Source organism: Cenococcum geophilum (assembly GCF_001692895.1).
Source record: "Cenococcum geophilum 1.58 unplaced genomic scaffold K441scaffold_79, whole genome shotgun sequence".
Classification (NCBI taxonomy): domain Eukaryota; kingdom Fungi; phylum Ascomycota; class Dothideomycetes; order Gloniales; family Gloniaceae; genus Cenococcum; species Cenococcum geophilum.
In genome coordinates this window covers 417,517-430,372 of record NW_027137637.1, presented here as the reverse complement: position 1 = coordinate 430,372, position 12,856 = coordinate 417,517, and the positions used below count along the sequence as shown (strand labels likewise).

At 43.3% G+C, this 12,856-nt stretch overlaps 3 protein-coding genes across 3 annotated transcripts; 2 read left to right on the top strand and 1 right to left on the bottom strand.

Annotated features, from left to right (window-relative positions):
- Positions 1-1,964: 1,964 nt before the first annotated feature.
- Positions 1,965-2,659, bottom strand: K441DRAFT_592129 (mitochondrial succinate dehydrogenase cytochrome b560 subunit D; the record flags this gene model as incomplete). Its single annotated transcript, XM_067644863.1, has 3 exons — positions 1,965-2,130; positions 2,183-2,302; positions 2,355-2,659. The coding sequence occupies 3 exons, from the start codon at positions 2,657-2,659 to the stop codon at positions 1,965-1,967; spliced, it is 591 nt and encodes a 196-aa protein (XP_067497302.1).
- Positions 2,660-2,820: 161 nt separating this feature from the next.
- Positions 2,821-4,759, top strand: K441DRAFT_670127 (mitochondrial processing peptidase beta subunit mitochondrial precursor). Its single transcript, XM_067650231.1, has 5 exons — positions 2,821-3,050; positions 3,103-3,228; positions 3,285-3,362; positions 3,415-4,088; positions 4,156-4,759. The coding sequence occupies exons 1-5, from the start codon at positions 2,901-2,903 to the stop codon at positions 4,544-4,546; spliced, it is 1,419 nt and encodes a 472-aa protein (XP_067497301.1). The 5' UTR covers positions 2,821-2,900; the 3' UTR covers positions 4,547-4,759.
- A 1,911-nt stretch (positions 4,760-6,670) lies between these two features.
- On the top strand, positions 6,671-7,338 carry K441DRAFT_457684 (uncharacterized protein; the record flags this gene model as incomplete). The annotated part of the gene is made up of 3 exons (XM_067641751.1): positions 6,671-6,849; positions 7,078-7,182; positions 7,269-7,338. Coding segments are annotated over 3 exons (354 nt in total), but the record flags the coding sequence as incomplete, so codon positions are not given.
- Between the last annotated feature and the right edge of the window lie 5,518 nt (positions 7,339-12,856).

Here is a 12,856-nt window from a genome sequence, read left to right as displayed (position 1 = left end):
TAAGCCTTATAAACTAGATATATATTATTATAGCATTCTATCTATCTATACTATCTTTAATATATAATTAGGAAGTTAGAATCTAAAACTAAGATCTTTATTATATATCGTAAATATTAAGTCTATTAACAATTCCTATTAGTACTAACTTATTGTTATCTGTTACGGCATATTTACTATATACTTTAAAGAGTTATCTACTATATTAAACTTATACGTTACTTTTTCTAATTTCCTTAAGCTTTTTTAAACTCCTTACCGGCTTATTTCATTACCTCTAATTTGTAAACTAGATTAGGTTTTAAGCATTTTACTAGTATAGAACCTAGCTATCTTTATAAACTGTCCTCTAGTACTTTTAATAGAATCTTAAATTCCTCAGCCTGTCTTTCTCTATATTAGATATTCCTATTATATTAACCTATTATACTCTTTGCGCCTTAGCGAATTTAATATAGATTTTAGCACTTTTTATATATTATTAATATAATCTAACACTAATAGTAAAATCTCTTAAGTATCTTAAAAGCTTTCCTTATTACTATCTTATAAGTCTTTCTTATCTTTATAAAGCCTTTTATTATCTAGGGTTTCCTTATTACTTTTACTTAGTAAGTCTTAATATCGTCCCTTAAACGATTTAATATAGTTACTGTAATTACTATTTAAATTATACTTTAGATTCCCTTTATTAAAATATTAAAATATCTATACCTTAATCAACTATAGTCGTGGCCTACCACTGCTATATCGGTTTATTCTTACTAAGTAATACATTATATATAAATTATTATTATAACTCGGTTTAAAAGCCTTAGCTTTAACCTTATATTAATTTTTTTTATATTCTCGCTTATAATATCCTTTAGATTTATAGTTACAGTAAACTATATTCTTTAACCCTTAAACTAGCTTCTTACGCCATCGGCAAAATGTCGTCCCTTGTCGATGGCCTGAATTACCGGTAGTTGACGTAATTCGCGCGCAGTTGAGGTCATTGACAGGTCATTGACCAACTTAACCAACTACCCATGTCGAGTTTTTTTTTTGACACGCAGTCTGCGCAATTGGCGATTTTATTTTACCCAACGTTAATCTAAATTTAATACCTTCTTTACCGTTGGAAAATTCTTATATAATAGCTTATCTAAGTAAGGAAACTTAGTAGATTACTATATTAAAAATCTTCACGATTTTATTAACTATATGTAATTCTATAGCCTTAAATCGAGGCTTGGCGATAGTTGAATTTTGGTGAGAATTCAGTGGGACCGTGCACGGAGTGGGGCAAACTCCTAGTCCGCCGTAGCTGTTGGTCGTCCAGACGTTGCGGGCAGTGAAAAGTTCTCACATGTGATAGTGAGATCTCGAAAGCTACCACTGACGATACCCCCCACAGTAAACAACTACTAGCTCTTATCCCGAGCCCACCCTGTGTAATCCTCATAGATAAGAGTCGGATTCAACGTTTCCTGACCCCCCAATCGAAATATCGACGACCCCTCACGATCGAAGAACGAACGAACGAGTAAACACACCCCTTCCTAACCTAGGGCGATACTCGCCCGCGGAGCATGATAGATCACTTGCCGTCAGTTAGTCGCACCCTTCCCAGACAACTAATTTCATATGGGATTGCTTATAAGAGAAAATGCTGTCTCTTATACGATGAGACATATGAGCCTTGAGCGTTCCTTTTCCTTCTAGAGGAATCTTTTACCATATGCCCTGTTTAAGCCATGGAAGGATCCCAAGCCTGAAATATTTACATCCCTGGTTACAATCTGTGAAGCTCCAGGCTTCTCCTTCGACATGATAAAACACGTTCTGTGTCCTACTGCGGCTTTATTTGCACGCCGGTTCACAATGGTCGCTCAGATACATGTAATTTCAGAAGTATCATTTTCTTTAAGGCGGTTTAAGCCGTTAACCTGCAACTTGTTTACAACTCGGAGACTGTACAATTATGCGTTCCAGATCCTCTTGACTGCTTCTGTGATGCCGACATCGTTTGTCTCAAATTCGTACAACGAAACTCCCACTAATATTGTTGTAACCCGTAGTATCCACATGAGGAGATTCCTGATCACCGGGACTCGGTTGTTTGGAAAGTAATCGATAATTGAGGACCTTTAATATGTTAGCTTGGTTTTGCTGTTTTTAGGGCGGTATAAAGCCATACTGGAATCCAACGTATGAATGAATGAGTAAAAGAGAGCAGAGAGTGGCATCCATAATGGGGTTCAGAGAACCGGCCGCAAACGGCGCAACTGTTAGAGGAATGAGACCAGTAGAGACAAGCCTAGCGGTCATGATTAGTTAAATAGATATGTGTATGGATAATACGTCTCCACCTCTCAAAGGACCAGTGATAGCTTCCATGTGACGGCGAAGGATCGGGTACGACTGCGGGGTCATTGAGGGTTCCCTCAATTTTCTGTGGGAGAGGAGGAAGAATTGGTCGGCGGCCAGTGGCATGGAAAGCAGCAATCCTCGAAGCTCCTGGTAGAGCATCTCGTACAAATGCCGGTTGCAGAGGTCGTCGGCTCAATGGTGACGCATGGCTGATGGTAGAGCGGGCAATGGTAGAGGCCATGCGCCTAGTAGGCGCGGCGCTGCATGCCTGGCGGAGTAGCGCGGGTCGAACCGTTGGAGCCATTGCAGTCGAAGCGGAATGCGTAGTTGTTCAAGAAGTGAAGTTGAGCGTTGAAGGAGGGATGGAGGATAATGGCCTCGGGTGATGCTCTCGGGATCGCGCATCATGTGATTGGTCGAGCTCCCGAAGGTCAAGCAAATCTCTCGAACCACAGACGATGCTGCAGAGACCTCTGAAGCAGCACCCCATCTCAACCGCCATCTCATCCACCCATAGCTCATCCTCTTCTCTCCTCTGCGTTGTCATGGCTTCAAGGCGGCTAGCTTTTAACCTCCAGCAAAGCCTTCGCAGCCGCGCCGCCCTGAGATCTGTTCAGCCCTTCACAAGAGGCCTGGCAACACCCGTCAACCATGGGCCAAAAACAGAGTCAACAACCCTGAGCAACGGCTTCACGGTATGGGGTACATATCACTAAGCCATGGAGCATCAATTGACTGATTTGGCAGATCGCTACGGAGCATTCACCTTGGGCTCAGACGTCGACGGTTGGCGTTTGGATTGATGCTGGAAGCCGCGCAGAGACCGACAAGACCAATGGCACTGCTCACTTCCTGGAACATCTTGCATTCAAGGTAGGATTGCTTATGAACAGTGTAACGTGCAAGATTCTAAGGTAATTGGCATGTAGGGAACCCAGAGGCGCACCCAGCAACAATTGGAGCTCGAAATAGAAAACATGGGTGGTCATCTAAACGCCTATACTTCGGTGCGTATTCGACAAATATCAGCACTTTCTAATTATTCTGACTATCATACAGCGGGAGAATACTGTCTACTACGCAAAATCTTTCAACTCCGATGTTCCGGCCACCGTCGATATTCTCTCTGATATCCTGCAAAATTCGAAACTCGAGTCACAAGCAATTGAGCGAGAGCGCGATGTCATTCTCCGGGAACAGGAGGAGGTAGATAAGCAGTTAGAAGAAGTTGTTTTCGACCATCTTCATGCCACTGCATTCCAGGGTCAACCTCTTGGCCAGACAATCTTGGGGCCGAGGGAGAATATCCAGAGTATCTCAAGAGATGATTTGACTGGCTACATTAAGACAAACTACACTGCCGATCGCATGGTGCTTGCTGGTGCAGGTGGGGTCCCGCATGCGCAGCTTGTTGAGCTTGCAGAGAAGTACTTCGCTAGCCTTCCGTCTGGGCCGCCAACATCGCAATCATCTGCTAAGCCAGAATTTATCGGTTCCGAGGTTAGGATTCGGGATGATACCATGCCAACAGCCAATATTGCTATTGCCGTGGAAGGTGTTAGCTGGAAGGATGATGACTATTTCACTGCGCTAGTCACGCAAGCTATTGTTGGAAACTGGGACCGTGCAATGGGAAGCTCCCCATACCTTGGCAGCAAGCTTAGCACTTTTGTGCATACCAACGGCCTGGCTAATAGCTTCATGAGCTTCTCAACGAGCTACAGCGATACTGGGTAAGCAATCCGTTTCGCTCGAGGGCTTTGTTACTTGAGCAGTTGGAGACTAATGATGATGATGCAGACTGTGGGGAATCTACCTCGTGACTGACAACGTCACCCGCATTGATGACCTTGTACACTTCACTCTTCGCGAATGGTCCCGGCTGTCATACAACGTCACCGAGGCTGAAACAGAGCGTGCCAAGGCCCAACTTAAGGCTTCAATACTGCTTTCTCTAGATGGCACAACGGCTGTTGCAGAAGACATTGGCCGTCAAATCATCACCACCGGTCGCCGTCTGAGTCCGGAAGAGGTTGAACGTGTTGTTGGCGCCATCACAGAGAAGGACGTGATGGACTTTGCCCGAAGGAAGCTGTGGGACCGCGACGTTGCTATCAGCGCTGTTGGTCAGATCGAGGGCCTATTGGATTATAACCGCGTGAGAAACGACATGAGCCGAAACGCGTCGTAGAAATAAGCAGAGAGCGTTAAAGCTGAGTTGTACTTTTGTTAGAACGTGGGGGAGTATCTTGTACACTTTAGCCGAAGAATTTCATTTGCTGTACAGTGTTAATTCATGAAAAATGGATTCGAGAAATAGATGCATATGCGCTTGATCGGTTCTATCTCCGGGATTTATCAAACTTTTGTTCCGGCAATGATATGCCACAATATGTAAGGTGGGACTCGGGATAACTCTACTCGTATGATGCAGGGGCACTCCCACCAAAGAAGACAGCCCATCATAACGGCCCCCAAGCGTGGTGTTGGGATGACTGGTCAACTGTAGGCACCCCCCCTACATCGGTGATCGCAGGAGCTTTTCTGTATCTACTGGATGTGACTGCTCAGGCATCCAAGGTAATTCTTATACGAGCAGGTTTTCTCACAAGACGCCCATGTGACCAAGTTCCAGGCAGCGAAAAGATCTTCGGCGCAGCCTCAGACAGGGTTCGATATGAAGATCTTATTTAGGTGGTTGCGTCAACCGGGAGCGCCTTGGGAGTTGTGCCGGCAGCTTCAGAGTTTTCTGATCAACCCCAAGCACCGCCGCCGACTAATCATGACGAGCGGATTGCCGATATATGTACTCTTTGCTCGCTTCTAGGACGGGGAGTTGGTGCCGGAAGTCAGTTCCCACACATGGGTGAGAAGCTGTAGACGGTTGGTTGGTGGGTGCCTATCGTTATGATCTTATTTTTGGTGTCCTTCGCATTTGGCACACATTTAGCACAACGGCAGCGTGTCTTTTGTCGAGGGCATCATCATTTCGGATGCTAAGGGGGCCAGCAGAGGTACAGGTAAAGAGAGGCTTTCATATGAGCATGACGCAGGGCCTTTGTGAGGGAAATCAGGGCAGTGAAACCCCGGGCGCACTTGGGAGCCGCCGAGCAGCGCCCTGCACCTAAGCATGGGTGCAAGTGGTTATGACTTCATTGGTGACATGGGCGGTGATGTGTTAGCGGCTGTCCAGGGCGTGTGAGAGGGCTGTTCGGGGGATTTAGCGATAGATTGACGAAAGGCTTGCCCTGCGTGGCAGCCCGTGGGCTTAGCTACAGGTGCGGCGGCAGGCCTGGGGGGGGGGCTGATCGTCCCCCTACGCCCCACCACCGCGCATTTACATCAGAAGAGGCCTCAAAGGCGGATAAGACGCCGTCGATCCCCTGGGAGGGCATGTCGTGCCCGTTGCAGCGATCGGCGTTGGTGGCTGACTCTCCCGCCTCAACCACCGCCGCCGTGACAGAGCAGAGTCTGCCTTCTTGTTGCGTCTACGGGGCACCATATGATTTCTCACAGCTGGCGGTCTGTCCGGCCAAGCAGCGCTATATCAGATTTATCTGGTGCTGCCAGTGACCGAAGCAGAGCCGTCAAGATAAATAATTAGCAGCAGGCCCAGTACAGCTACACGTCCCGGCAAGAGTAATTAAGCACGCTGTTCCTCCGAGATTAGTGTAGGCGGGTTGGTGATCGTCATCTTCTCGAAACCTGCAAGGCCTTCACTGGTACTGAGCGCTCCCTCTCCACAGCGCTGACACTCGGATCCTTTTCCACTAGTACCCGCAAATTGCAACGCCTTCGCCTTCGCCCGCTCCGCCATAGTGAGTCTGACCGCAACAAATGATGTAAAGTCAGCCCACGAGGCGAGGCGACTTGAGGACTTGCAGTGCCCTAACTAACCATCACCTACACCCTACATTCCTCGAAGCAGCACCTTCAATCAACTTTCCGACTTCCCAGCATCTACTCCCTTCCCCCCAGGAAACAGGGGTGTCCCACTCAGGGTCCCGACGTTAATTGCTTAGCGCGACGCCCACTGCCCGCTCTAACACCTTGGCACAACCCACGATCCAACAAACCTTCAGGCGCGCCCACCTCCATCTCGCAGCTGCTATCGACACTACTGGGCCGTCTATTGCCCTGACAGCTCTCACGTCCCGCCATGTCCATGCAGCAGATTGCTTCGTCGGGCTTTCCTACTGTAGCAGAACCCGCCGTGTGTCCTTCATCTGCCTCAGACAACGACGACATGAGCTCCTCATCCTCCTCCTCGGGCTCCGTCAGCGAAGATGGAGCCAAACCAGACACTACCAAACTCCAGAGACCGAAGCTAGGTAGCCGGAAATCTAGTGGCACCATTATAATACCACGCGACAGCCCGCACGTCGAGTTGAAGGAAGAAGAATACGATGACGGCGATGCAAGGACTATGAGTCCGCGAAGGAGTAGCGAAGAGATCGAGAAGATGGGCCAGGAAGCTCGACTGGCGTTAATAGAGTAAGTACTCACAGGACCCTGAGTTCCATCTCACCACCAGTTCCACCTCATTGAATCGCATCACATCGCACCGGCACTCTCCGCGAGAACACGGATAGTCTCGTTACGGCGGTCACGCCGCCCGGCGGATGAAATATTACACATCATGAAAGTTATCGCATTTTCATGTTACCCTTTACACAACCAAACGAACTCCACAAGACCATCACTAACATCTATCTTCAACAGGCAAGCTAAGGCTCTCCAAGCAAGCTTACTCGAAATAGTCGACCGCGTTGAAATTGTACGCTCTGAACACGAAAAGTTGGAAGGGGGAAATAAGTTTCTACAATCGTAAGTCTTCAAATCCCATGTTGTCTGCTTCCGTGATAGCTTGCAGCGTCGTTCAAGGACCCATCGACTAATAACCCCATTTCCAGATACATCGGCGAATTGATGCAGACTAGCAAAATCACTTCGACCGGCGCCGCCAAAAGCGGGAAAGGGAAGGGCAAAAGCCGCATCACGAAATAAGCTAGACCTGCCCAAATCACACCCAGCTGCGACCCGAAAACCCATCATCCTCAACATTCGGCCAGCTCTAATCCATTTTCACGGCCTTAACTTCGTCCGTACACAGAGATGTTCCACTATGATGTCCATTAAGTCACGGTCTAACCATCTCTAATTTATCAATTGCATCCACACCATCTACCTCGTCCGAAGGACATGCGACTGATCGCATTTACGAAGCGTTGCATAGCAGCAAAGCGACACCGGCGTTAATTTCAAGTGCTTATTACACATTCTCCTCTTCTCACGAAGACCCATTTTAAATACTCTTTTCTCCATTCACTGAACGAAAACTTATTCTTCCTCTCTTCACATGTTTTCGGAAACATATCATAGATCCCTTTCAACACCTCCGCTTCTCAACCTCCCTACCTTTTTCAGGACGGCTTATGTTCAAAATTTTCTCTGGCGGCAAATTTGCCGTTCGCAACAACTTTATAGGGCTAAGGAGGCGCACCTTCCATGCTTCATTGCGTTGGTTTAACTCTGTTTCGCAGCATTGGCGTTAGCGGCGACGGTCCTCCGGTATCTAGGTTTATGGGTACACTTGTTTTATTTCGCATGGCCGCTATGTTTGTGTTTTGGATATCACAACAACTGCTATTGGCCAGGAGGGGCAAGGCTTTTTTTTCGCGCGTGTTTGCCTTCCACTCGCTAGTTAGGTGAGCTATGTAGCATGCATGCAGCGAAACAAGGCTGTATAGGGGGTGAGTTGGATAGAAGCCGGCCGCCTGGCTACTGCGAGCGGAAGCGGAGACCGGAATGCGACAGATATTACGAAACAGGCAGCCTTTCTTGTTTCATCGTACTTGTATGTGCTGTCGTGGACTGCACGTTTGTAAGATTAGTAGTTGCACCAATGCACGCATGTTGATTGGTCAAAGACTTTGGATCAAAATCCTTTTACAGCACCAGTTCACTAGATTCGGTTTCCGCAAGTCGTGAGAGGTTCGAGGAAAACTAGTCGGGGCACTGCTGGATCGAGTGCTGGGGGGTGCTCCCCGGTCTCTTCAACTGTGTGGTTTCTGTTCCAGGACCTGTGCTTGACAAATGACAGGTCTTGCATTCCTACGATTTTGTCTGGCATAAAAGGCGCGGTATACCGAGTGGGGCCTTGCGAGATCGCCCTTTTGAGATCTGTACCACTGAGGGCACAAGCTACCGGTACCTACCTATCTCGGATGATCTTTTTTGGGGTGTGAAGCCTTAAAGCAATGAGAAACGCATGATGTGTAGCGATAGTAAGAAGAACCAAGAAATTTCTCACAGATGGTTGGTGTTGAGTAGAGTGGGAAAAGGGATTGGGCAACGGCGTGGGGAAGGTTGATCCTCAAGGAATGTGCTAATTCATGCGCCAGAAACAACACAATTCCGCCAGTCAAAACAGGAAATGAAACGACCGGTGAGGCGGATAAGTCACCGAAGTCGGCATTGGCTTTCCTCGGTATAGTAGCAGAGAGGATGACAGTAAAAGGAAGAGATCACCGGGAGACAACAAACTCCTGTCCTCCATGTCATTCTTGCCTAAGAGCTCTCCTTCCCGAAGTTAGAGAAACACTGTCTTGAGGAATGAAAGCCGTAAATACTCCATTCCCCATCATCGCAATCCGAACCATCGTCTCTTCTGTTTCGGCTTTCTCAATCTTCTAGGTTGCTCAACTGTCATCGTCACTGGGTTTTCCTAACCGTTCATTTTTTTTAGGTGATTCACACTACCGTCAAATACTACATCAAAAGCGTTTTATTGCTCCTCTTTATCTCGTGTATCAATTATGTTAATAAACTTATAAGAAAAATACCGCAGCAGACATGCCCTAGAATGGACCTGGCGATCTCAGCTGAGAACACAAAAACAGTTTATCAGATCCAACTCAATGTGATCAAGACCTTCTTGAATTCCCCAAAGGACAACCTGAACTCTGGAGGAGTAGCTTCGAAGAATTGTTCGCCGAGAGCACCATGACATTGAATTTCTCTGTTCTTAACTGGTGCGCGTATATTCCTCATTAGTCCAGTCGGAGTGCGACATCCCATAGGTTGGGCCGTCTCTTCTATCAACCGCAAAGCTCACTTTCTTTACATTGATTACTGCAGCAGACGAGAACAATTGGCGTTGTCTCCGTATATTCGTACCCGTACTCAAAGGGTGAATGGAGGCGCCATTCGAGCGGAAGGACGAAAATATTCTTGGATAGATATACTGGCTCTATTACCTTGTGCCAAAGTTTGCAGACTCGAAGGGGCTGCGCAGGCCCATGGTGGAGGTTCCTCTCCTTGAAGCGAGCACTGCTATGCCACCCAGAACCTAGAGTGAGGAAGATCTTGCTGATTACCAGAACCATTTCGTAGATGACGGCTCTGAACTCGGCCGGAAGATCTAAGAGTTCAAAATGCTGTGAGGCTCTCGCATTGAGTAGCAGTGTAGATGATACGTTGTGTTTGTAGTCGACATAGTTCTATAGCTCGAATATATATTTAGCATTCCTATATTTTCGCTTATCTAATACCTAATATATTTTTATTTAGATATTTCCTATTTTTTTTATCTTTAGTGCTTTATATATATAATCTATACCAATATATAATATGCTAGGTGCTTTAGGTTAACTTATAGCTTATCCTTAGTGTAAGGGATATTATTGCGGTCACCTCGGGTTGCCTCAGGACAACCTCCGGACCCCTCGAATGGTCGCCGGTCACGTGCCGGAGGCACGTGCCCGTAGTATATAGTCTCCACGATCCCAGAGGCCTTACCTCCTCAAGGATTCGTCTCTCTCACCAATCTATCCTGTTCCACAATCGTGTCCTTATAGCCCCCTGTCTACAAAGTCCCCTCACACTTAGCCTATAGTTTAAACCTCTACTTAACTTATCTAAATATTACGGTGCTTTTAGCTAGTATTAAGATTTACTATATACTTTTCTAGTCCTCTATTTAGTTTTCCAAGTCTTTAAATATTATAATTAATACTCCCTTTATATAACTTATATATCTTTTTAAAACCACTTAATTTAGTATAACTTTCTTATCTAGCTATATATAAAAGTCTTTCTACTTATTATTCTTATACTATCTATACTACTTTTAGTATAGCTTATTAAGTATATACGCTCTATCTATAAGGAAGTATCTTTTTATTACTATATTATAATAGCCTTTTATATATTATTCCTTAAATCTAATAGGGATTTTTAGATCCTCTTCTTATTCTAATTTAGCTAACTATTTTACCCTTAGCATGCCTACTCTAGGCCTATTAGTAATTCTTTATAAAGGTATTCTACCCTTTTAGTAACTTAGCATTCTTAGCCCTTAAAGTTCTCTTTATTCTTACTATACTTTTACTTATATTTTAAGTACTATTTAGTCTTCTTCTAGTTTATATTAGCTAAGTAAATCCTTAAAGTCTTTATACTTCTTAATTGCGGTATTTTTTAAACCCTTATACTAAGTACTATATACTAACTATAGTAGTCCTTATTTGTTTTTTGAAATCCCAGTCCCCTAAAAATCTCTATACCTCGCTTATTTATATATCTTTAAACTAAGCTACTACTCTTTTTTATTAGTTTTTATCTATTATAGGTTCTTAAATTTCTTTTATCTTATATTAAGAATCTTAAGCTTTTAGCCTTTTGCCTTTATTAAGTAGTAAGTTAGTATTAGTAGTTATCTACTTACTTAGACCGTCTTAGTCTCGCCTTTTTCTATTTTATAAAGTAATAGATATTATAACTAACAGAGTCTTAATCCCTATTACTAAGCCTTGCCTTATAGTAGTTTTAATTTCTACCTTTATTATTATATCCTTAAGGTTTATATACTCTTAGTAAGTAACTTTTATTTCCTTATTATCGCTATTATTAGTCTAATTATTATAATCCTTAGATTCTATTACTTTTTAATAGAACTAGTATATAAAAACCCTCTTTACTAACCTTTAGCTAAGTATACCCTTAGGGTCCTAATCTAGTTTATAGCGTTAATTTTATTCTTTATTAACTCTTATATACCCTAAAGTCCTCCTAGCTTAGGCTCTTATAGCTAATAGCTTATACTATAATTAGCGTCTTTGTAAATTTAGTATATATTATTATAATAAAATATAAAGCTTTTAATTAAGCATTCTTTTATTCCTCTAAGTATACTAATATTTTCTTATACTTCTATATCTCTTATTAACCTTATACCCTTTACTATATTAAATCTCAAACTACTTTTATAATCTTTAGTATAATAGCCTTATTTTCCGCAATTTATATAAGCTTTATTTTTAAATTATTAGTCCTATTATAAAGTCCGCCTAAATTTTTTAACTACTAAAATCCCTAATTTGGCCTTTACTTTTTAGTTATATAGTTACTTAACCCTTAACCTTTAGGTTTCTATAATTTCTTACTTTCTCTTCAAGTTTCTTTAGTATTACTTAAGTCTATTAGCTCTACGCTATACTATAGTTTAGATACCTACTATAGCATCTTTTTTTATTTATATTTGTCTCTACTATATTCTACTAAACTTATTACTTTAGTATAGCTAGTTATCTACTTTAATAGCTTAGTTAATTAACCCTCTTATATCGCTTAGATTATCTATTAGTATTATAGTATTTTAAACTTTAGCCTTTAATCCCCTCCTATACTATACTATTAGTGCCCCTTGGTTCTATTTTATTTAAACTATTAAGGTTTAAAAAATATATTATATAGTTTATTACTACATTAGGAAATTATTTGCATACTAAGACCCTAGAGCTCCTAGAGCCTCCTAAAGCCTCCTAGCAGTCTTAGTAGGAACCTAGTAAAAACCTAATAAGAACTAAGCGGGGCTGCCAAGAGGCTTCTATATAATCCTTACTTAAGTTCCTAATAGGGCCCTATTAGGACCCTAATCGGACGGTTAGTGCGGTCGGGTCCTTGCTATATCCTTAATAGTACGGTTAGGAGGCCATATACTTTTCCTAATATAATCTCTTTTATATAAGTTAATAAAGCTTTTCTTTAGCCGTTACTATTAACTCTAGACCTCTATATATTTATATAAGTCTATTAATAAATCCTTTCTAGCTTAAGAATATATACTATACTTTTAAATTAGTAGTTACTAACCTATTAATTTATATCTCTATAAGATAGGGGTTTAACTACTTTAATTGTTAGCGACTTAGTCAATCAAGGCATGAGCACAGTAAGAGGGACGCGCAAGCCTGTACAATTGGATTGTCTATAAACGAGAACCTAAAGCTAGGGAAAGGAAGGGAGAAGAAGAGCAGCGCCGCTCAATGTTTTATAAGATCTTCGCGTCACATGACCGCAATATACGGCAATCTGTGGCAACTTGCCGGTGCGAAGTTCTGCCAAGTTTTGCTAACCAAGTTCTCCTAACCAAGTTCTGCCATTTTCTGCCAGTGCCGTAATATTACCCCCCCCCCTTTAGTAAAGCCTGCCCTTAGGC

What these genes read in the sequence shown, in the direction of transcription:
- K441DRAFT_670127 (XM_067650231.1), top strand. Translation starts at nt 2,901, where the DNA reads ATGGCTTCAAGGCGGCTAGCTTTTAACCTCCAGCAAAGCCTTCGCAGC. An exon ending in CCCTGAGCAACGGCTTCACG is followed by an intron (nt 3,051 to 3,102) that starts GTATGGGGTACA and finishes CTGATTTGGCAG; the next exon opens with ATCGCTACGGAGCATTCACC. An exon ending in ATCTAAACGCCTATACTTCG is followed by an intron (nt 3,363 to 3,414) that starts GTGCGTATTCGA and finishes ACTATCATACAG; the next exon opens with CGGGAGAATACTGTCTACTA.